The 20420-nt window shown below is 52.8% G+C and overlaps 2 protein-coding genes across 28 annotated transcripts in view; one reads left to right on the forward strand and one right to left on the reverse strand.

Annotated features, from left to right (window-relative positions):
- Positions 1–9299, forward strand: part of CTBP2 (C-terminal binding protein 2) — a 124497-nt gene extending 115198 nt beyond the window's left edge. For all 23 annotated transcript variants that reach the window (XM_051833531.3, XM_089313850.1, XM_051833533.3 and 20 more), the window contains 8 exons: positions 1789–1943; positions 2019–2163; positions 3631–3837; positions 5410–5624; positions 5858–5988; positions 6141–6268; positions 6408–6525; positions 7979–9299. In XM_051833531.3, coding sequence (XP_051689491.1) covers positions 1789–1943; positions 2019–2163; positions 3631–3837; positions 5410–5624; positions 5858–5988; positions 6141–6268; positions 6408–6525; positions 7979–8159 — 1280 coding nt within the window. In that variant the 3' untranslated portion in view covers positions 8160–9299. The remainder of the gene's footprint in view (positions 1–1788; positions 1944–2018; positions 2164–3630; positions 3838–5409; positions 5625–5857; positions 5989–6140; positions 6269–6407; positions 6526–7978) is intronic.
- Positions 9300–9981: 682 nt separating this feature from the next.
- ZRANB1 (zinc finger RANBP2-type containing 1) overlaps positions 9982–20420 on the reverse strand; it is a 111724-nt gene continuing 101285 nt past the window's right edge. For all 5 annotated transcript variants that reach the window (XM_070057090.2, XM_051833526.3, XM_089313840.1 and 2 more), the window contains 4 exons: positions 15112–15232; positions 13771–13900; positions 13369–13598; positions 9982–12384 (listed from right to left, as the gene is read on the reverse strand). In XM_070057090.2, coding sequence (XP_069913191.2) covers positions 12166–12384; positions 13369–13598; positions 13771–13900; positions 15112–15232 — 700 coding nt within the window. In that variant the 3' untranslated portion in view covers positions 9982–12165. The remainder of the gene's footprint in view (positions 12385–13368; positions 13599–13770; positions 13901–15111; positions 15233–20420) is intronic.

Consider the following 20420-nt stretch of genomic DNA (forward strand, 5'->3'; position numbering starts at 1 on the left):
TGCGAAAGTGTCAAGGGACAGCAGAGCTGTCTGCTCGATTTCTTAATGGGATGGTAACAGTTTCCAGTTTGACAAAACAGAAACACGCGTTGCCCCTTTGTGGCACCTCCCACGCGTGCTGCAGGCCTCCCGCACCTGGGGGGAGGCTGGCAGGAGCGGCTGCGTGTCCCGGACCCTTGCAGGGTGGGCATTGACGGGGTGGTGTCTGCTGGACAGCAGGCTGCGTTCCCCATGCTCGGCGGTGCTCAGGAGGGCGAGGGCAGCGATGCCAAAGGCCACAAGCTGGGAGGGCCGGGCAGATGACTGCTGGGAGGCGCCCGGACCCCACTGGACGTCTGGAAGTGGCTGGGCTGCTCTGCGTGGCGTCGCCGTGGGGAAGACCAGGGGCCGTCCCTCTGCACTGCGCCCCCAGCCCGTGTCCTTGGGCTTCGCTGAGCAGCTCTGGGCCGGCTGTCTCAGCAAAGGCGAGGGGACCTCAGGACGTTGGTGGTGTCTGCGCTGGTGCCCAAAACGCGGTTTCGTAGCCTGCATTTCCGTGAACTTTCAGACCCCTCAGGTGTGGGAATGTCAAGTATTTTGCACCTAAATGACTTCTTTTCCCTAAAGCTGTATTATTGGAGGTGGATAGGGAGGGCTCCCTCGCATCCACTGGTTCGCTTCTCCCACGGGCTCGCAGCAGCCAAGGAAGGGCCGGGGCAGAAGCTGGGGCTGCACGTGGTGCGGGTCTCTGCGGTCCCAGGCTCTGCAGGGCAGGAGGCTGGAGTCCGGAGCCGGTCGGTTTTGAACCCAGGTATTCTGATGTGAGGTTTTTTTGGTCATGTTTCCCTTATGGTAGTTTTCTTTTATTAAAAAAAAGGTATGTTTATTTATTTATTTTAAAGAGTTAACAGAAAGGGAGAGACAGATCTTCATCTGCTGGTTCACTTTCCAAATGGCCGCAAAGGCCTTGGCTGTGCCGGGCCAAAACCAGGAACCAGGAGCTTCTTCCGGGTCTCCCATGTAGATGCAGGGGCCCAAGCACTTGTGCCATTCGCCACTGCTTTCCTGGGCCATAAGCAGGGAGCTGAATCAGAAGTGGAGCAGCCAGGACTTGAACCCGTGTTCATGTGGGATGCCGGCTTTGCAGGTAGCGGCTTAACCCACAATGCCACCATGCCGGCCCCTAAATTCTCTTTCAATTTCATGCTCCTTGACCTCACTGGCCGCTGTGCCTGGCGCGGGAGCGGACACGCACCTGTCGCTCACTGGGCCTTTGAGAAGCTTCCCGAATGGGTCCTGCGGGCCTTGGCCTGGCACACATTTCCCACCTCGTTCTCCCCTCCCGTCCCCACCAGCGCAGTGACAGTGGCTCAGTCTGCCCAGCACCGTTTTGACCTAGAAACAGGGTGCAGACGCCTGGGGCCCTGCGGTTTGGTTTCCTCTCCTTGTATGTGATGCTGGTGCAGGCAGGGACGTGGGCTTGACCCCACCAAGCTTGTAAGCTGCTCCTGAGGTCACCTAATGGGGCCCCGCAGACGGTGCCTGGGAGCCGCACTGATCGTCCCTGGTCGTCTCTCGGGTGCGGTGACCGACTGGTCGTCCTATTCCAGTTTATTCTGGGGTCTGAGCCCACGGAGCTGGCAGGACAGGCGCCGCCCTCCCCACCTACCCTGCAGGTGCGGCTGCCTCAGGTGGCCCAGGGGATCCCCAGGTTATACCCCTGCCCCCCATGATGGAAATGGCCGACCCGCAGGTGCCGGGGCTGTCTGTGGCTCTGCCCCCACCCACCACACCTTCTTCTCCCCACAGGTATCCGCCCCCAGATCATGAACGGCCCCCTGCACCCCCGCCCCCTGGTGGCCCTGCTGGACGGCAGAGACTGCACCGTGGAGATGCCCATCCTGAAGGACCTGGCCACCGTGGCCTTCTGTGACGCGCAGTCCACGCAGGAGATCCACGAGAAGGTGGGCCGGGCCCCGGCAGGTGGCCACAGCCGGCCGAGGGAGGGGCGGGCCCTGACTGCTCTGCCTCCGCCGCAGGTGCTGAACGAGGCCGTGGGCGCCATGATGTACCACACCATCACCCTCACCAGGGAGGACCTGGAGAAGTTCAAGGCCCTCAGAGTGATCGTGCGGATCGGGAGCGGCTACGACAACGTCGACGTCAAGGCCGCCGGCGAGCTAGGTGAGCTGCCCGAGCTGCGCCGTGTGCTCCGGGGGGAGGGCTCCGGGGAGCCGGCCAGGCGTGGCTGGCCAGCCCATCACAGACGCCGCAGGTAGGCCCTGCCGCCCTTGGCACCCACAGCAGCGGGAAAGCAGGACGAGCCTGCGGGCACGGGGGACCTGTCCAGCTCCCGGGGGGACAGGGAGCCTTTGACAGTGGCCGTCCCAGGAGGCAGTGCTCATCCTAGGGCGAGCAGCCCTGGCGGGTCAGCACCGAAGCAGGTGGACCCCCGCCCACCCCCCACCCGCCCTGCTGGAGACCCCTGCCTCCAGGATGCTCCTCGAATCCCTGAAAGTGCGCGTGCGCACACACACACACACACACACACACACACACATACACACACGCACGCTGAGGGCTCTGAGGCTGTCCCCGTGGGGTCCCAGGCAGAGAGCCTTGACGCCCGTCTGAGGCTCCTCGGGGCCACGTGCCTGCTCTGCCTGGAACCCGTCACCTGCAGGCCTGGGGGCCTGGGGGCTGTGTGTTCCTGCGTGAGCAGGGAGGCGCCCCAAGCTCATGGGGCGGTACCTCAAGAGGCCAGGAAGCCAGCGAGGCCCTGGTGGACGTAGAGGCAGCCTGGCCTTGGTGCAGCCCCTCCTGGGGTCCCAGAGCTGCAGGGCCAGGCATGGGGACACGTGGCGTGGGGGCCCGCGCCGGCGGGGATAGCAGGATCCAGGGCTGCCTCACAGGGGCCCTGCCCTGCTGCCCCGGAGGTCCCCTCCCAGGCGCTCCACTGTCACGTGCTGCCCGTGGCTCACGGCGGGCTCTGGATCTTAGGAAGGGCCCCACTGCACCCTGGCCCTGTCTGGCAAACATTCACATTCTTCCCCCAATCATACGGGCAGCAAGGGCCGTGAGTGCCGGGCCCCTCCTGCCTGACTCCAGGGTCCTCCTTGGGCATAGCCCTCGTGGCTGCGCCTCCCGCGGCCCCCGGCCCCCACCCCTTCAGAATGTCCTGTGCCCTAGTGACCTCTCAGTAACCATGGAGGGCTTCCTGGCTGCGTCCTGCCAAGGCAGGGTGGTGCTCGGGCCGCAGAGGCGGGCCGCAGCCGGATCCAGGTATCCATCAGGCTACAGGTGTTTTTAGTTCAAAAACTGAACACCATCAGCCCAGCCCAGCCCAGGGGCCTGTGGGCCTGATCTGGGTCCACCCTGAGTCTCTGGTCTCCTGCGCCTCCCGCCTCGGGCCTGGCTGACTCCGCCAGGAGCTGGGCTGGGCGTGAGCCAAGTCCTTGCACAGAGATGCTGGCATCCGAACCGGGCACCGGTACCCTCAGTGATGCCCTGGGCCTCCCCCAGGGCACCCAGCCGGGCAGCGGCTGAACAGGGCCCTGCGCCCCACTCCCCAACCCGGCGGCAGCGGCTTCCCGCTCAGGGCGGCCTGAACGTGGGGCTCGCTCACCGCGGGGCCTCGCCTTGGCTTTCCAGGGATCGCCGTGTGCAACATCCCATCTGCAGCCGTGGAAGAGACGGCCGATTCCACCATATGCCACATCCTCAACCTGTACCGGCGGAACACGTGGCTCTACCAGGCGCTGCGGGAAGGCACGCGGGTGCAGAGCGTGGAGCAGATCCGCGAGGTGGCCTCGGGGGCGGCCCGCATTCGTGGGGAGACGCTGGGCCTCATCGGCTTTGGTACGTGCCGCTGCCCGTCCCTTCCCTGGGCGTTCGGTGGCCACTGCACGGGAGGGCAGGCCAGGGGCTGACGGGGACAGGCAGTTTATCCCGGGGTAAGGCAAGGAGAGGGTCTCTCGCTGGCCAGGGTGACTCAGGAGGGTGGAGGGCACAGCTGTGGAGCCACAGGCAGGCTGGTGTTGAGTGGAGACCTGGACGGTGGCCGGGGCCCGCTCCTGCAGGCCCCCAGGTGCCGGGCTGGGTGGCAGCAGGGTCTCACTGGAGTCAGAGGTGGGACAGGAACCTGTCGCGCAGCAGCTGTGGGTTGTTGGGAGAGCCGGGGCGGGCCTCGGTGGCTACAGTCATCTACACCGCAGCAGGCCTGGCCCCCCTGCCCACAGGGGGTCTCCACCACTTGCTGCTGTGGACTGTGATCCAAATACCCCTCTTGGCTTTGAGCAACTCGGTGGCCTCTTCCGCCTCCGTTTCCCGATCTGGCAATCACTTAGGACTCGGGAAGGCACGAGAAGTGCTTGGGGTGTGCAGTGAGGTTCTGGCCTCCAGAGGAGACCCCGTGCTGTCAGTCCACGTCTCCCCTTTGCCACCCCGCGCAGGGGACCCTGGGGGGCACTGCGACCCATGTGGGAGGAGCTGGATTCTCCCAGGAATGCCGCCCCGCCTCCCGGGAGCTGAGCTTCTGAGCCCAGGACACTTGGGGACCATCTTTCTTTTCTTAAAGGCAGAGGCAGAGCGGGGTCTTCCAGCTGCTGGTTCGCTCCTCCAATGGCTGCAACGGCCAGGGCTGGGCCAGGAGGAAGTTAGGAGGCAGAAACTCCCTCTGGGTCTCCTGTGAGGGTGCAGGGGCCCGCGTGCTTTCCCAGGCACATTAGGGAGCGGGCTTGGAAGTGAGCAGCTGGGACTCGAACCAGAGGCCCTGTGATGCCAGCGTTGCAGGCCCGAGGGGATGCAGTGCCCCCTGCTGGTGGCCCGCTGTGCTGCTGGGACTTTTTATTCATTTTTATTTGAAAGGCAGAGACCTCCCATCCTGATTCGCTCTCCAGAGGCCCACAGCAGCCGAGGCTGGGCCAGGAGCCTAGGACTCCCTGCAGGTCTCCCTTTGGTAGCAGAGACCCAAGCACTTGTGCCCTCACGGGCGCTCCCCTAATGACATCCGCCGTGATCTGTTGCCGATGGCCTTGAGGCTGCTGTGGGCATATCCGGGCCTGGCAGGCGCAGGTCTCACCCTTGAACCAAAGGCTGATTCCTCACGGCTGATGGGTGTCAGGCCAGGGGGCCGTGGGCACCTGGCCCCGCGTATGCCCTTAGACAGAACTGACGCCCTAATGGACAAGCCTGCAGTGCAGACAAAACACGGAATGGTCAGCGGGACAGCTGAGGTGGAGTTCACTAACTCTGGTGCTCTCAAGTCCTGCGGAGGCCAGCCTGGCCTCGGCCGCCGTGCCCTGGGCTGGGGCCTTGGGCCAGTGCCCTGGCCAGCGCAGGCAGAGCGGGGTGCGGCGCCACCCAGGAGCCTGGGCCGGGCGCGGCGGGCAGCCGCGGACGCACTCACCTGGACGTTCTGTTTCCGCACAGGTCGCACGGGGCAGGCGGTTGCTGTTCGAGCCAAGGCCTTTGGATTCAGCGTCATATTTTATGACCCCTACTTGCAGGATGGGATAGAGCGGTCCCTCGGCGTGCAGAGGGTCTACACCCTGCAGGACCTGCTGTACCAGAGCGACTGCGTCTCCCTGCACTGCAACCTCAACGAGCATAACCACCACCTCATCAATGACTTCACCATAAAGCAGGTAACCGCACACGCCCGCACCCGGCGCTTGTGGCGAAGCTGCGTCACTTGCCGTGGGAACCCGAGGGGAAGTGCAGCGGCCGGGGGGCACAGCTGGCGGCCACCTTGCAGAAGCAGAGGCGGCCTGTCCCGCCAGTGCCCTCTAGGGAACAGCCGGAGGCCCGCGCCGGCAGCTCTGCTGTGTGGCGTGGCTGCGGCTGCGTGCACCTAACAGGCTTGGCGTTCCCTCCACAGATGAGGCAAGGAGCCTTCCTGGTGAATGCGGCCCGCGGGGGGCTGGTGGACGAGAAAGCCTTAGCCCAGGCCCTCAAGGAGGGCAGGATACGAGGGGCGGCCCTCGACGTGCACGAGTCGGAGCCCTTTAGGTGGGTATGCGCTGGCTGGGCCGGCCCTGGTGCACACCATGTGGCTCCAGGCCTTTCCCCCGGATCCTGGGGTCGCACAGGCTGGGAGGCTGGGGACCGTGTGGGCGGGGTCCGCTCAGCCCTCTAACCGTGCCCATCTGACGTCCACGCAGCTTTGCTCAGGGTCCACTGAAAGATGCCCCGAACCTCATCTGTACCCCGCACACGGCCTGGTACAGCGAGCAAGCCTCGCTGGAGATGAGAGAGGCCGCCGCCACCGAGATCCGCCGAGCAATCACAGGTGAGCCCGCCCCACGGCGCCACCGCCTCCCGTCACCCCGCACTGCAGGGCAGCCGCAGTCCCCCTGGAGTGGCCAGCGGGGCGTCCCGACGGCTCTCTGGTCGGGGAAGAGATGTGACTCGCTGTGATCTCACTCCAGGTCGCATCCCGGAAAGCTTGAGGAACTGTGTCAACAAGGAGTTCTTCGTCACTTCAGCTCCTTGGTCAGTAATGGATCAGCAAGCAATTCATCCCGAGCTCAATGGCGCCACATACAGGTGAGGCCCAGGACTGGCGGTCCAGCGACATCCTTGGGGACAGAGGCCGAACTCTGGAGGAGTCCTTAACCAGAGTTCATGACTTCAGGGAGACAGCTGCCAACGGAAGTTACGGCCTGGGAGCAAGTAATTGATGTTCCTGTAGCCCTGGGCACAGGGGCCAGCAGACAGATGCTGGCGGGGCTGCACACACCAGAGCCCTCGCGCCCACGAGACTGAGGGGCAGGACCCCTGCACGGGCAGGCGGGCCTACCCCGATGCTGCCACCGCTGGGCTCCACGGGAACCGGTAGATCCGTGCGTGAAGCCAGGCCAGAGCAGCCTGGACTCCAAGGCAGCATTGTCTCTCTGCCCTTGGCACACTCGCATTTGGGCGCTGCAGGGCCTGTCCTGTGCGCCGTGGTGCTGCGTGGCATCCCCAGCCTGCCACTCACGTGGGAAACGCAGACTGTTTTGGCTTCCTTTCCATACCGCGCGGGCCCACCTTTTGCCCTGATGAGAGCACTTTTGCAGGAGTCACAGCTGGAGCCCTGCACAGCCTCCCCCACTCAGATCCCCCCGGGTTCTGTGTGACCTTTGCCTCATTCTGAAGCACCCGTCTTCAGTGTGTTCGACCACACCGAGCCCCACTTGCGCCAGAGCCGTACGTTCTCTAGGTGGCTGACGCGGCAGAGCCCATGACCCCCGTGGCAGTGAGCCCCCGTCTCAGCGCGCAGAGGCAGCAGGCAGCACCCCTGTTCGCCTTTCCCCTCCCAGGCCACGGGAGTGCAGCTTCAAGCCTCCCGGTGCCACCAGCTCCCAGCCTCAGCTTGTGGGGTGGCTCCCAGGCACAGGGTAGTGGCTTTCCCTGTATCCGCATGGGGGTGGGGTGCAGAGCGAGCGGCTCTCAGGAGCCCCTTTGGGAAGGACACGAAATCCCAGCTGTGAGGCCTGCAGCTGCCCAGCATCTTGGGGGGAGGGTTCTTCACTCTGACTCAGTCCCTGACTCCATGCTCAGTCATTAAATCACAGGGCCTGGGAGTCTGTTTTGCACAGTGTGGTGGTTTTTTTTTTTTTTTTTTTTTAAAGATTTATTTATTTATTTGCAAGTCAGAGTTACACAGAGAAAAGGAGAGGCGGGGAGAGAGAGAGAGATCTCCCAGCTGATGGTTCACTCCCCAGTTGGCCGCAATGGCCAGAGCTGCGCGATCCGAAGCCAGGAGCTTCTGGCACTCATGGGATGCCGGTGCTCCAGGCCGGGGTGCCAACCTGCTGCCCCAGTGCGTTTCCCATAGGTTTGCTCAGATACCATTCCAGTGGTCTAAAAGCTACAGAATCAGTGGTCCAGTGTGTTTGTTTATAGCCGAAGATTTCCTTCCTCGCTTTGTTTGCTGTGCTCCTCATACCCCAGAGAGAGAGACCAGAGCTGCCTGCACTGCACTAACCGCAAGGGCCGTTTTCTGTGTGCTCCGCAGATACCCGCCAGGCATCGTGGGCGTGGCTCCGGGAGGACTTCCTGCAGCCATGGAAGGGATCATCCCTGGAGGCATCCCCGTGACTCACAACCTCCCCACAGTGGCCCACCCCTCTCAAGCTCCCTCGCCCAACCAGCCCACAAAACACGGGGACAATCGAGAGCACCCCAACGAGCAATAGCAGAGAATGCAGAACGGTGATCACTCAGCTACACTCGGGACCAAGAGACAGTGAAACACACATGAACTAAGAAAAGGAATTTGACAGTCTTTTTACCTGATTCTGGACATACGCACCATTGACGTTGCAGTGTTAAACCACAAGAGCGAGAAGACGGAAGACGCCGTCTGCTTACGGAAGCGTGGAAGAGACTAGCACGTGACTTATTAATGACCAACTTCTGTTATTGTATGTTAAGTTTTTCATCTGTGCATCAAATCACAAAGAATAAATAGAGCTTTTTCCTTTATCAGTTCCTTGGGCGCGGCAGGCCCTGAGCTCCTTGCTCTAGAATGTTGCATCAAGAGTTCCAAACATCAAAATAAAAATATTAAGAGGAATCCCCATCCTGTGACTCTAGTCCCTTCGGTCTGCAGGGGCTCATTACCTCTTTTTGCTAATAGGAAGATTAAGTCCTACCAGATGGGGAGAAGACTGTCTGCCTGTGTTAGACGGAAGACAGAGAAGCGGCTCTCAAGTCTGAACTGCAGACCGAGCGGGCAGGTGGGCTGTAAGTTCAGTAACACCCTCTGATGATGCAAAAAAGAAAAAAAAGTATTAAGTTTCACAAGCTGTTTGTACTCAAATATATTTTCTCAGTTTCAGATCCTCAGCTATTTTATTGAGTGGAAAGTCTTGAACTGAAAGGGTTCAAGAAGAATAATGTTGCATTTCCTTATGTCTCAGGAAACACTTTTTATGGTAACTTGTCAGATTGTCTATGAACAAACCCACTTTTTTAGACATTGATAAAGTCTTCTTTTCTTCACGTGATATTTTATACAAGAACACTTCAGATGTGTTATTAGATGTGACTGATTTTAACAAATCCTATTAGATTTGTATCAACTAGTTACATGTTCTACTCATAGTCTTTTGTGAATCATTGCCTTTTTGTTGAAAGATGGCCTATTTTGAGCCTTTGTATAGGTACATTCCTGTTTTTGTGACAAAAGAAAAACTTTAAAACTGTCCCAACAGAAAATTAATGGCTATCAGAAGTATGTTTTTGTTTTAGTGTGAGTTCCCGTTGCTGTATTTGTTTATTGTAAAGGTGGACATTTAGCGTTCAGTGCAGTTTTCAATAAAAAGTAATGAAAATTTCTGTTCTGAAATTCAAGTACATCTCACCCATGTACAAAGTTCTTTGCTGGAGATGTTACAACCAACAACTGTTACCGCAGGGTTGTATCTGCTTATTCCATTACCAGACCTCGCGACAGGGCATTTAATGGAAAAATCAAATCATGCCATCCATGAGAGGAACTAAGTCAACTCAAGAAACAAACCTGGTCAGCTTTTAAGAGTTTTGATTTTAAATTACCAAAAGGAAAATTTATCTGGCTCAAGCATTAATTCAGGAAGGGAAATGAAACTTTTTTTTTTTGCCAACAACCTTGACAACTGTGATATTTACCAAGTGTTGTGAGCCAACTGGTATCAGCCATTCTCGTCAGTTAAGAACTGGGCTCTTCCTTAAACAGCATTAAATCCTTTTTGTATTAGTGGCGTCTGCAAGTGTGAAGTCAGTTTCCCAATTCAAGCATTAACTCCCTCCGAGCCTCTTGTAATCCATGGTGCCACCCACCTGCCTGTCCTGGTCTCCTCACTGCGACCCCAGTGCTGCCATGGGAACAGTGGCAGCCAGACACCCACACTGACCTGTTAGCCCAGCCCGCAGATCCAACCCTCAGGCCATGAAAAAAATCCCCAAGCATCTGTGCCCTGCCATCTTTCATTTAATTTGAGAGTCTGGGACATGAGCTAAGAATCAACAGGCAGGTTCAAGTCCATGGTGCACCTGGGCTTTAATTAGATCTCAGTTGTTGAAACAGTCCTTTGGAAATGACTGTATATACAAATTGACTCCAAGGAAGAAGAAAACAGGTCACAACAGAAAATACCACATTGTTTTCACCCTAGAAAAATAACCATAAGGTTAAGTCCATACAATTCGGATATTATCCTCCAGAGTCAATCAAAAGACATTCACATCTGCCACCGAGCCGTGTAATAAAGGGACTTGGAGACTATTTGGGGACAATAATTATGGCTGTTTCATGGTTCCACGGTTCAAGAGCTTAATGTAGCCTTCGAACAGCCAGTCTGCTGTGAAAGCCACTTAAAGCCCCTTATCTGTCTGGAGCCGAAGAAATGGAACCATCTATGTAATTCTTTCCCACAGGGAAGAATGCTATACCCATCAAACTACGTGGTCGGGGTCACTCGCTGATCATAAATAAATAAATAAAGAGGGCGCTCAGGGGAACACTCAGCAGACCACGACACACAGGTGGAAGCTGAATAGTGAGCCTGTGGCAACGCCAGCTCAGCGCAGGGCCCCATGACCAAATGCTGTTCCCTCCACCTCTTTGGCTTCAATTGGGAGGGCAGACTTTGCTTAGCTGGCACTTGGAACAGCAGTTCTGCCCGCTAATGGAGATGAGAGCCTTCTAAAAACTACTCCTCAAAATGAAAGCAAACCATATGGAGTTCATTTATAAGAAAAGTTAACATTTACCATTATATCAAAATTCATTTACATGGAATCATACTGTAAAAATAGTTTTTTTCCTGCCAGTTTTTGCATGCACTAAAAATGATCCTTTCTGTCCTGGGAATACCTTTTATTGAGTGTTGGTTGGGGGAGGATAGAACGCACGGAAGAAACGACAGCTCATGGGTACCTTTCCATTTACTATGCCAGCATCGAGGCTGAGGCTGCACATTCAATGCTATCTAAAGGCTTTCACAGCCTTTTGATCAAGGGAAGGAAAAATGGGCTGGAGGTGGGGGCAGTTCCTTGCCACATCAACAAGTCCACAAAGTGCTTATCAGGACACTAGTCTTGTGTTCCTGAGATAAGTGACATTTTTACCCAGTACTGAATGTATACCTGAAGTGGTCAAATAATACTTTTTATGAGTTTTCTTCTACCTAAGAGTATAGTTTTAACCTTAAATAAGGATGGCCACAATGAACCAACATGCAAAAATTCTCGTACTGCACAGAAATTCATCATACAATGCATTTACCACCTTAGTGCATTTTTTTCAAATCTTTATTCTGCACTGAACTGATCAGCCTAAGCAAAGGCATGCCTTCCCAACCGGATGCACTTGGGGCAGAGGGGGATGGAACACACAGGAAGTCAACAGCCTCTGCACGGCACGCTGGGAGAACAGAGGTGGTGGAGTGAACACATTGTGCACAATTAGGTGACCAGTGGGCCTGCTCCCTTCCCGTTCAGGGAACAAGTATAGAAGGGTTCCACTGCCCAGCGTCTGGAATAAAAACCCTCATTCTAGGTAACTTTTCCAAATAAGTAAATACCTACTGAAAAGGGGAGTATCCAAAACCTTTAAGACAAAATAATAGTAATAGAAACCAAAACCCTCTTCAGAACAAAGAAATGATGTCTGTGAAGCTCACTCAACACAAGGAAGAAAAACAGCTTCTCTTACAGTTTGTTCCTTAGAGATTTGATTTGATTGGGCACAACAGGAACTAATCAAATAAACACTTGTTTATTTTTGTGTTTTGCTGTGGGTAATTTGTACAAAAAGTTTCCCAATCTCAGAGGCGTGGTGTGAATGACCTAAGGTTCCACTGCGGCTCTCGGGAGCGGCCTCCTGCCGCGTGCTGTCGGGGTGCCCGTGCTGGCAGGATCTGCTCAAGAACAGGAGATGCTGGTACAGCTTTTCCTAGTGCACTATTTCTTACACAACCACATGCGTTACATTTACAGACAGATTTACAATTTGAAAGGAAAAGTGTTCTGTCTTAATAAAATTAGTTTTTTTACAAACTGTAGTCCGACCACAGTCCGCCTCCTGCAGCAGCTGCCTCCTCCTGCGTGTGGAGCAGAGAAGCCTTCCAGGCAGGTGCTGCCAGGACTGTCCGCTCAGCGCGCTCTGCCGCGGCACCACACTCACTCGGTCAGCGCAGATCCAGTGCCTTGGTCTTTTCACTCATCTTCATCCTCTTCGTCTTCCTCTCCATCAGAAAGGGACGTGCAAGGGCGGATCTGTCGGTAGCGGTCCAGCCACTTCTCCACCATCTGGGTGACCAGGGGGTGATTCCGCCTCCGCGAGCTTTTCTGCATGGCGACCAGAACCCCCCCCTCGGTCACGCAGCAGTCCAGCCACTCCCTGAGCAGCTTCTCCTGCTGTTCCTCGTTCCCTAGCTTTTGGAGGAGAGAGAAGGAAGGAAAACAGTCAGGCTTCCCAGGACGTGAAAACTAGGACAGCCAAACTCCCTGCCTCGGCTCAACCTTTCACCAGTTTTGTATTAAAGAGACTTCAGTGGGAACCTTCTCACTGAAAGCTGGAGGGTAAGGAAATTGCTAAGAAGGTCCTCTGTTTGCTCTCTGAGCAAAAAGCAAATGTTCTAATAAGCTGACCCTTCCTGGCGAAGAAAACGCCCGAGAAGTCACAGCTTCAAACACACGACAAGGTAAGTTCACCCAGTGAATCACGGATGGCTGGAGTTACACAAGTTACGGATTTTTTTTCCCTCTCAATGTCATGATTATGTGTTTTCTGATGGTTATAGTATACTAAATAAAAGACCAATAACTTTATAAGAATATGGGCTTTCTGAGAGTATTCTTTTGTACACTTATGCCTAGTCTGTACCACCCTCCTACTACCCTTTAACTGTATAGCTCTCCCTGGGGCTTCTGCCACTGCCCAGGTATCTAAGTCAGCCCAGAAGCCAGGGTTCCTCCTCTGGCAAACTGGCCTTTGTAGTCCCAACTCCCCAGAGTACAAGCAAAGCTGTGGCCTCATTTCCTTCCCACTACCCTCCTGCGCTGTTGCCCACCCCCTCGCAAGCCACAATGGCCCTGCAATTCCTAGGCGTTACGTCCCCAGATTCGTTAGTAAGACTCACTTCTGAGGACGCCCTAGCCCTTACCACCGTCCGTCTTTAAGTCCCCAGTCCTCCAGGTTTCCCTGTTTTTCTTCCTTAGCAGTTGAGGACAGGGCCTGAGGTTTAGTTTCCCGCTGTTTCCACATGGCAGTTTTGAATGATAAACATCAACGTCTGACCCCCCAGTTACAGCCGGTGGGAATGACTACCGCTACATACAGCGAGGTAGCTGGTAGTGCTGATCAAACCACCCGGAGGACACCACAGGCTACCTTCTCGGTAGGGACACGCCACTCACCTCCTGAGCAGAAAGAAAGTGCACGTGGAGTAGCTTCCGCTCACTGTCAACCAGCGGCAAAAACGTGATGGTGACGTCATCATCAGTATTCAAGTTAGCACCAGCACCTCGGTTGCCATAGCCATCATTCTCCATGGCAACCAAAGCAGAGAAGTGGCCCCTAGTATACCCCAGAGCAATCGGACTTTTCCAACAAAAACTCTGTTCCCACAACAAAGGCAAATACACCCCTAGAAAGAGGAAAGAAAACCAAGTGGTTGCAGGTGTCAACAGTGCTCTCCCTCTGTGTCCCCAGTCCGGACCACCCAGAACCACTCTGATCCGCCCACCAGTGGAGGGCGCAGCTGCAGACCACTCTGTACTCAGACCAGAGACCTCCGCAGTGTCCAGATGGCCACTTACCTTGAAATCGAGTATAGCCTAAAGTCTCTCCCCGGAAACTCTTGTAGTATTTTACTCCGTAAACTATGATTGGTCGTCTAAGAATATGTGCGAGCACAAAAATGTGTGTCTGCTCCAAACTCGCTCCAGGCTGCACAGAGCAAAGAAAAAGGTCTTTTACCATTCCTGAGAAATGTTTTGTAACAATCAACAATCTTCATCATATTCAATATATTCAAATATACTTTTAGTATATCTAAATCTGTTTTTAAGAAAATGTCAAGTTAAAGCTCCTTTAACTGTAAGTCCAATAAAACTGGAACAGAAGTTCCACGTGCACACAAGGCTATCATTCACTGTTAACTCGATGGAGGTAAATGTCCCCGTATACCCTCACTGCCCAGCCTTGCCCCTCAGTCTCAGGAATCACCTGCAGACAGCAAAGGATGCTCTGTGTCCTCACGTTCTGATTAAGTTACCTAAGAAGTTCTACCTGCTTCATCTTACTAGTCTGCAGCACTTTAGGAGAGCCTGAACTGCAGAGACAAAAGCTCTGTTCCTCACACACGGAAATGGCAACATCCTAGAACTGGTGAAGGCCAACACCAATACACAGGGCAACGAGGTTCACGTCTCAAAACAGTCGGCCACTGCGAACCCTGCCCAAGTGGCTCACTGACAGAAGATGCTTCCTTCTCAGGGCTCACGTGAACTTTGGTGCTTTCTGGAAACAAAGGAGAGGTCTGTTGGGCATACCTCTGAACACGAGTGTAAGGGGGACAACTCCACCCAGTTTTATTACAGGCAGGCTTCGTTTATAATCACAAAAGTTCATCCCCACATTAACTGGAAATCATCCTTGTCAATGGTGACTGGTTCAGAGTGAGCCGGACTGCACCTTTGCCTCTGTGACATGGATGCGGCCTCACCGCTGGGGGCACATTCTGAAGACTGCCCACTCTGTCCTCAGGGCATGACAGCTCATCCCCAGCATGCAAGTGCCTACTTCTGTCTCATGATCTTGGCTAAGTCTCCATCATCAGACACGGGACAGGGGCTAATCTGTAAGCTGGCAAGAGCCATAAGCCCCCTGTGCCAAGAGGAACAGAGAACAGTCTCAGACTGGAAGTGTTCAAGTCATCCAAGTACAACTTCCACACGGGAGGAGTACACACTACTCTCCCTCACCACTGAGGACCTTTTCAATGAAGAGTGTCACACGACGAGCACCCACATCAGCTGCGGCCAAGACAAGCACTAGTCTCTGACCACACTGCTCCCAACACGGTTCAGGCAAGCGTGGAAGCGCCGAGGCAGGTGGCTTGCTTTGCTCACAGAACAACAAGGCGTGAGGCGCCTTACCTGACTAGCGAGAGAGAGTATAAATGCCCAGTCTTCTTGCCACTGTTCTTCTCTCAAGGAAAAGTGTAAACCGAAGCTCTGAGAATACCACGACTCCCAATCTTTCCAGCGTGTGTAAAACCTAAAAAATGTTTAAAAAGCCCTCTATAAACAACACTTTAAACGTGCCGATAATTTTTTAATGTAATCTTTAAGCAGTTCGAGTGAGAAGAGATTTTACTAACTTCACCTGAATGAATCTGAATATATTATTCAAATTAAGAGCATTTACTAAGCAGGTAAGACACTGGAGTGCCATGCTGGAATCCCCGCTGTTCAATGCCCAACTCCAGCCTCTGACTCCAGATTCCTGCTAATGCGCACCCTGGGAACCAGCGAGAGGGCTCAAGTAGCTGGGACCCTGTCACCCATGCGGACAATCTGATTCTGAAAGTCCCTGCACAGGAAAGCTTAGCATGTCAGTGTCACAGGATCTCTCTCAGTGAATTAATGAAGCTTCCACGGAAAACAAATGAACGTATTTTACGTTTTCTAAAAGTAGACCTCTCAGCTGATTAAAAAATACTTCCCCATACTCCAGGTTACTGAGGGTATTTTTAAAAGCAGAATGCCAAGTGCTTTAGAAATACAAAGTGGATATTCATCTTTTACAACAGCTAAAAAACAAATATATTTGAATTTCTTAGCACCAATAATGAAATACATTGTTTTGAAATGCTCAAGGACAAATGTTATCAAACTTAGAAACTGTGTACAAACTGAAAGATGTATACACAGTTAACAAATTCTTGGTTCGTCTGTGAAGTCATTTTATGAATGACACAGCTAAGTTAGCCAGAAATTAAATAACTGCACTTAAAAAAACACTCCAAGAAAAGTTGTGAATAAGAGAGTTCGGTAAAACACAGTTTTAAATAATAATCATGTTCAAATAACCACCCCCACCCATCAGACCAGGACCTAAACTCGGCAGCTACCAGACTCGTGAAGAACAGACAAGAAAACCAGATCTGGCAGCAGACAATCAAATGCTACACGAAAACGCAGAAGAGTCCAGAAACTCTGACTATTATGGTCAACTAATTTTTGATAGAAGTGTCAAGGCAAGAGAATGAGGGGGAAAGTGTCCCTTTTTTTTAAAGATTTATTTATTCTACTTGAAAGTCAGAGTTACAGAAAGGCAGAGGCAGAGAGAGAGAGAGAGAGAGACAGAGAGGTCTTTTGCCTGCTGATTCATTCCCCAGATGGCCGCAACGGCCCTGAATTAGGCCGATCCGAAGCCAGGAGCCAGGAGCTTCTTACGGGTCTCCCACGTAGGTGCAGGGGCCATCTTGGGCCATCTTCTACTTTCCCAGGCCATAGCAGAGAGCTGGATCAGAAGTGGAGCAGCCAGAACTTGAACCGGTATCCATATGGGATGCTGGCACTGCAGGCGGGGGCTTTACCCACTATGCTACAGTGCCAGCTCTGAAAGTGTTTTGTCAATAAATGGTACTGGGACAACTGGACATCCACATGCAAAAAGATGAATTAAAACCTTTACACCTAAAACCTCAAACAAAAAATTAGCTTTAAATGGATCACAGACCTAAATTTTTAAAAATTCTAATAAAAGATAGTAAAATCATGGAAGAAAACATTGGAGTAAACGTTAGGCTAGAAAAGCACAAGCAAAAAAAAAATGTTTACATACTTTCATACTTTAATGTACCTTTAAAAGCTACTCTTAATGAAAAGTGAAAAGCCAGTCACAGAGGAAAATTGGTATAGATCATACATTCAGTGAGCAAGCGGATACATCAAGAACACCTGGCAACTCACTAACTGACACAACTCCTTTAAAAATGAAAGATGACATAAAGATATTTCACCAAAGATACATGAATGATGAACAAGCACATGAAAAGGTGCTCAATATGATCAGTAACTAGGGAAACACAAACCAAAACTGCCACGACCCGACAGTCCCACTTCTAGGTATCTAACAAATGAGAAACCAAAACTGCGTCACACAGACTTGTTTGTGAATGGTCTGAGGAGTGTTAACTGAAAAATGGGAACTAGCCAATATCCATCAACTCGTGAACAAAAACGTGGCCCGTCAGGGGAATAGCATCTGGGGACATAAAGGAGCAAAATAGGAAACATGGATGAAGCGTTAACACTCTGTGCAGAGTAAAAGAATTCAGACACAAAAGACCATATTTTATGATTCCATTTATATTTAGGATCCAGAAGAGACATTTTCAATCTTGCTTTTTAATATTTTCACTGTAATCAAATCTACCCAGGTGGCTCCGTGTATTTGTAGCAGGTACAGTTAAGTACGAATTAGAACTACTTCCAAATAGCATTTGTAGCAAGGTATACTAAAAACTGTAACACAGGGGCTGCGCGTGGAGCAGCGCCCACCCCATATGGGTGCTGGTTCGAGTTTCTTACTAGGCTTTTTACGTGGCATAACATGTCTTCCCAGGTGGCTGCACTACATGAAAGGGCACCCCAGCAAAGAGCAGCCTGAAGGATGTGATGACTCCTCCACTCCTGGCCTAGGACAGGACCCCAGGCTGTTCACCCGGCTCATTCTACCCTCCACCCCAAACCTCTGAATCAGCACCACTGAATTCTGTTGGATAACCTTCATTGTCACCCCACCCCCAAGACACTAGCAAAGTCTCTCTGCGGTCCCAGCGATCAACACAGCCTCCCACACCTGTACTATGAACATCAGGAGGATGTTTGATGGCCAGGACCAGAGCAGGTGCTGCCTAGGCACACTGTGTTGGGACAGCCGTCCATATGCCAGCTTTTGTCCCCACCCTTGAAGCACCCTTTTGGAACTGGGAGTACTTTACTACAAGTTCTACTGCAACACCACCAACCAGTGGCTATGAACAAGCAGACAGTTCCTTCTCAGGGAGACAGCCACACTCCCTCTCCGGTCCATTTCCTACCTCAGGTAACAGTGCTCTTCTTCTACCTCTGTGCTAGACTTTGGGGACCTAAAATGCCTCACCAGCACCTCAGTGTTCCAGCCGCATGAATACCACTGGCAATCCCAACCCAGACAACCTACTGCCAGCTCTGAGGAACTACGGGGAGCATAAGCCCCAAAGACACTCTAGCCACAATGTGTGTTTAAAAAACCATCGCCTGCTGGAATTTACAGTGTATACTCAGCCTCACAACTAGGTCAGGAGGCAGCCACCAGAAGCCTACCTGGCTGCCAAGTGGCTGGTTTACCAAGTCCAGGCATGACTTTCGAGCTAAGACGCCAGACTTCAGCACCACCGAAGTACACATGCATTGCACAGGACAGTCACAGTAAGCAAACTTACCAGGCAGACTTGTGAAACTACAATGAAACCAGGACCATGAAATCACCACTACAAAAACCAGACCCCTTCCCTGCTCTGGGCATAGGCATCATGAGGATGTTGGGTTTGTGGGCACACAATGTCACCCAGAGGGTTACACTGAACATCTGCTTACATCAGTCTACCTGGCCCAACGAGCCACTTCACAATGCTCTTGTTCTTGCTCTATTACTAGATCATTTCAGCTCTGCTCTCTGCACTAAAAGGCACAAAGCCCTCTATCCTTGACAAAGACTAAATGATAAAGCCATCTGGCTGATCTCCAATCAGGCTTCCCAGTCAGGGAGCTTTTATTTTTTTCAAATGACCTCAATTCTTACTCGATGGCGTTAAGACAGTGAAGAAGCGGTCTCACTTCCAGATCCTAGAGAGCATGCCACTTCAGCGGGCACTTACTGAGCCCGCACCACGCATGTCAGAGCAGTAATGACACCAGTCTCATTTCCAAGTTCTGGAGGACACATCTATTCAATGGTGACCACTTACTGAGCTAGCCTAGAGGTTCTGTATCTTCCACAAGGAAACAAAACAAAATTCCTGTCTCCTAGAGTTAAGATATGTGTATGGATTTCATGTAACTCCAAAATACTGACTACATTCACAACCACTCAAGTGCTCAAAGACACGAGGACACAAGGGTAATAAACTTCTTTGGAGGCCGGCGCCGTGGCTCACTAGGCTAATCCTCCACCTAGCGGCGCCGGCACACAGGGTTCTAGTCCCGGTCGGGGCGCCGGATTCTGTCCCGGTTGCCCCTCTTCCAGGCCAGCTCTCTGCTGTGGCCCAGGAGTGCAGTGGAGGATGGCCCAGGTGCTTGGGCCCTGCACCCCATGGGAGACTGGGATAAGTACCTGGCTCCTGCCATCGGATCAGCGCGGTGCGCCGCGCGCGGCGCGCCAGCCACGGCGGCCATTGGAGGGTGAACCAACGGCAAAGGAAGACCTTTCTCTCTGTCTGTCTCTCTCACTGTCCAGTCTGCCTGTCAAAAATAAATAAAACAACAACAACAACAACAAAAACACTTCTTTGGAATAGGGTCATTAACATTATTTGTAAAGCATTCAACTAGATACACAAAAAGAAAAGGCACATTTGATAATGAAGTAGAAAAATAGTATGAATTTTTAAATGGCGAGGGGCAAGTGTTGTGGTGCAGCAGGTTAAGCCACCACCTGCGATGCCGGCATCTGATATGGGGCCAGTTTGAGTGCCAGCTGCTCCACTTCCGATCCAGCTCCTTGCTAATGTGCCTAGGAAAGCAGGTGACGACCCCAGTATCTGGGCCCTTGCCATCCCACGTAGGAGATCCGGATGGAGTTCCAGGCTCCTGACTTCAGCCTGGCCCAGTCCAGTCCCAGCCACTGCAACCAACTGGGGAGTGAACCAGCACATGGAAGATCTTTTTCTTTCTCTCCCTCTATCTTTCCAAGAAATAAATCTTTAAAAAAAAAGAAAGAAAGAAAGAAAGAAAAGTGACTTCTGCTACTTACTAACTTCCAACAATGGGCAATTTAATCTAGCATCTTTGAGCCTCATGACAGACATATTCACAGAACCAATGTAATACCAGAAGTCAAAAAGATACGAAGACCAAAGTTTCACACACACAATGACTGACATCTCAATGGGAGAACTCATAGCTGAAGACAAAACTGGAGTGGATCCAGGTAATATGCATCACATTTTGAGACAGCTGGAAAACATGAACACGGGCTGGATGCTGGGCAGCTCTGTCAGTGCTGATTTTCTTAGGTGTGGCGATCTGGGTGTGGCAGGGTGCAGAATACCTGTTCTAGAAAGGCACGTACTGAAACACTGAAAGGTAAAGAAAGCATCATGATGTCTAAAACTAACTGGCACAGGAGAGTGTTCAGGCTATAGAAATGCAGCAGGTATGCTACAATGTTAATTGGCCAACTGAATGGACAAGAC

This window comes from Oryctolagus cuniculus, chromosome 15 (genome assembly GCF_051225735.1).
Source record: "Oryctolagus cuniculus isolate XC-2025 breed Fujian yellow rabbit chromosome 15, ASM5122573v1, whole genome shotgun sequence".
Lineage (NCBI taxonomy): Eukaryota > Metazoa > Chordata > Mammalia > Lagomorpha > Leporidae > Oryctolagus > Oryctolagus cuniculus.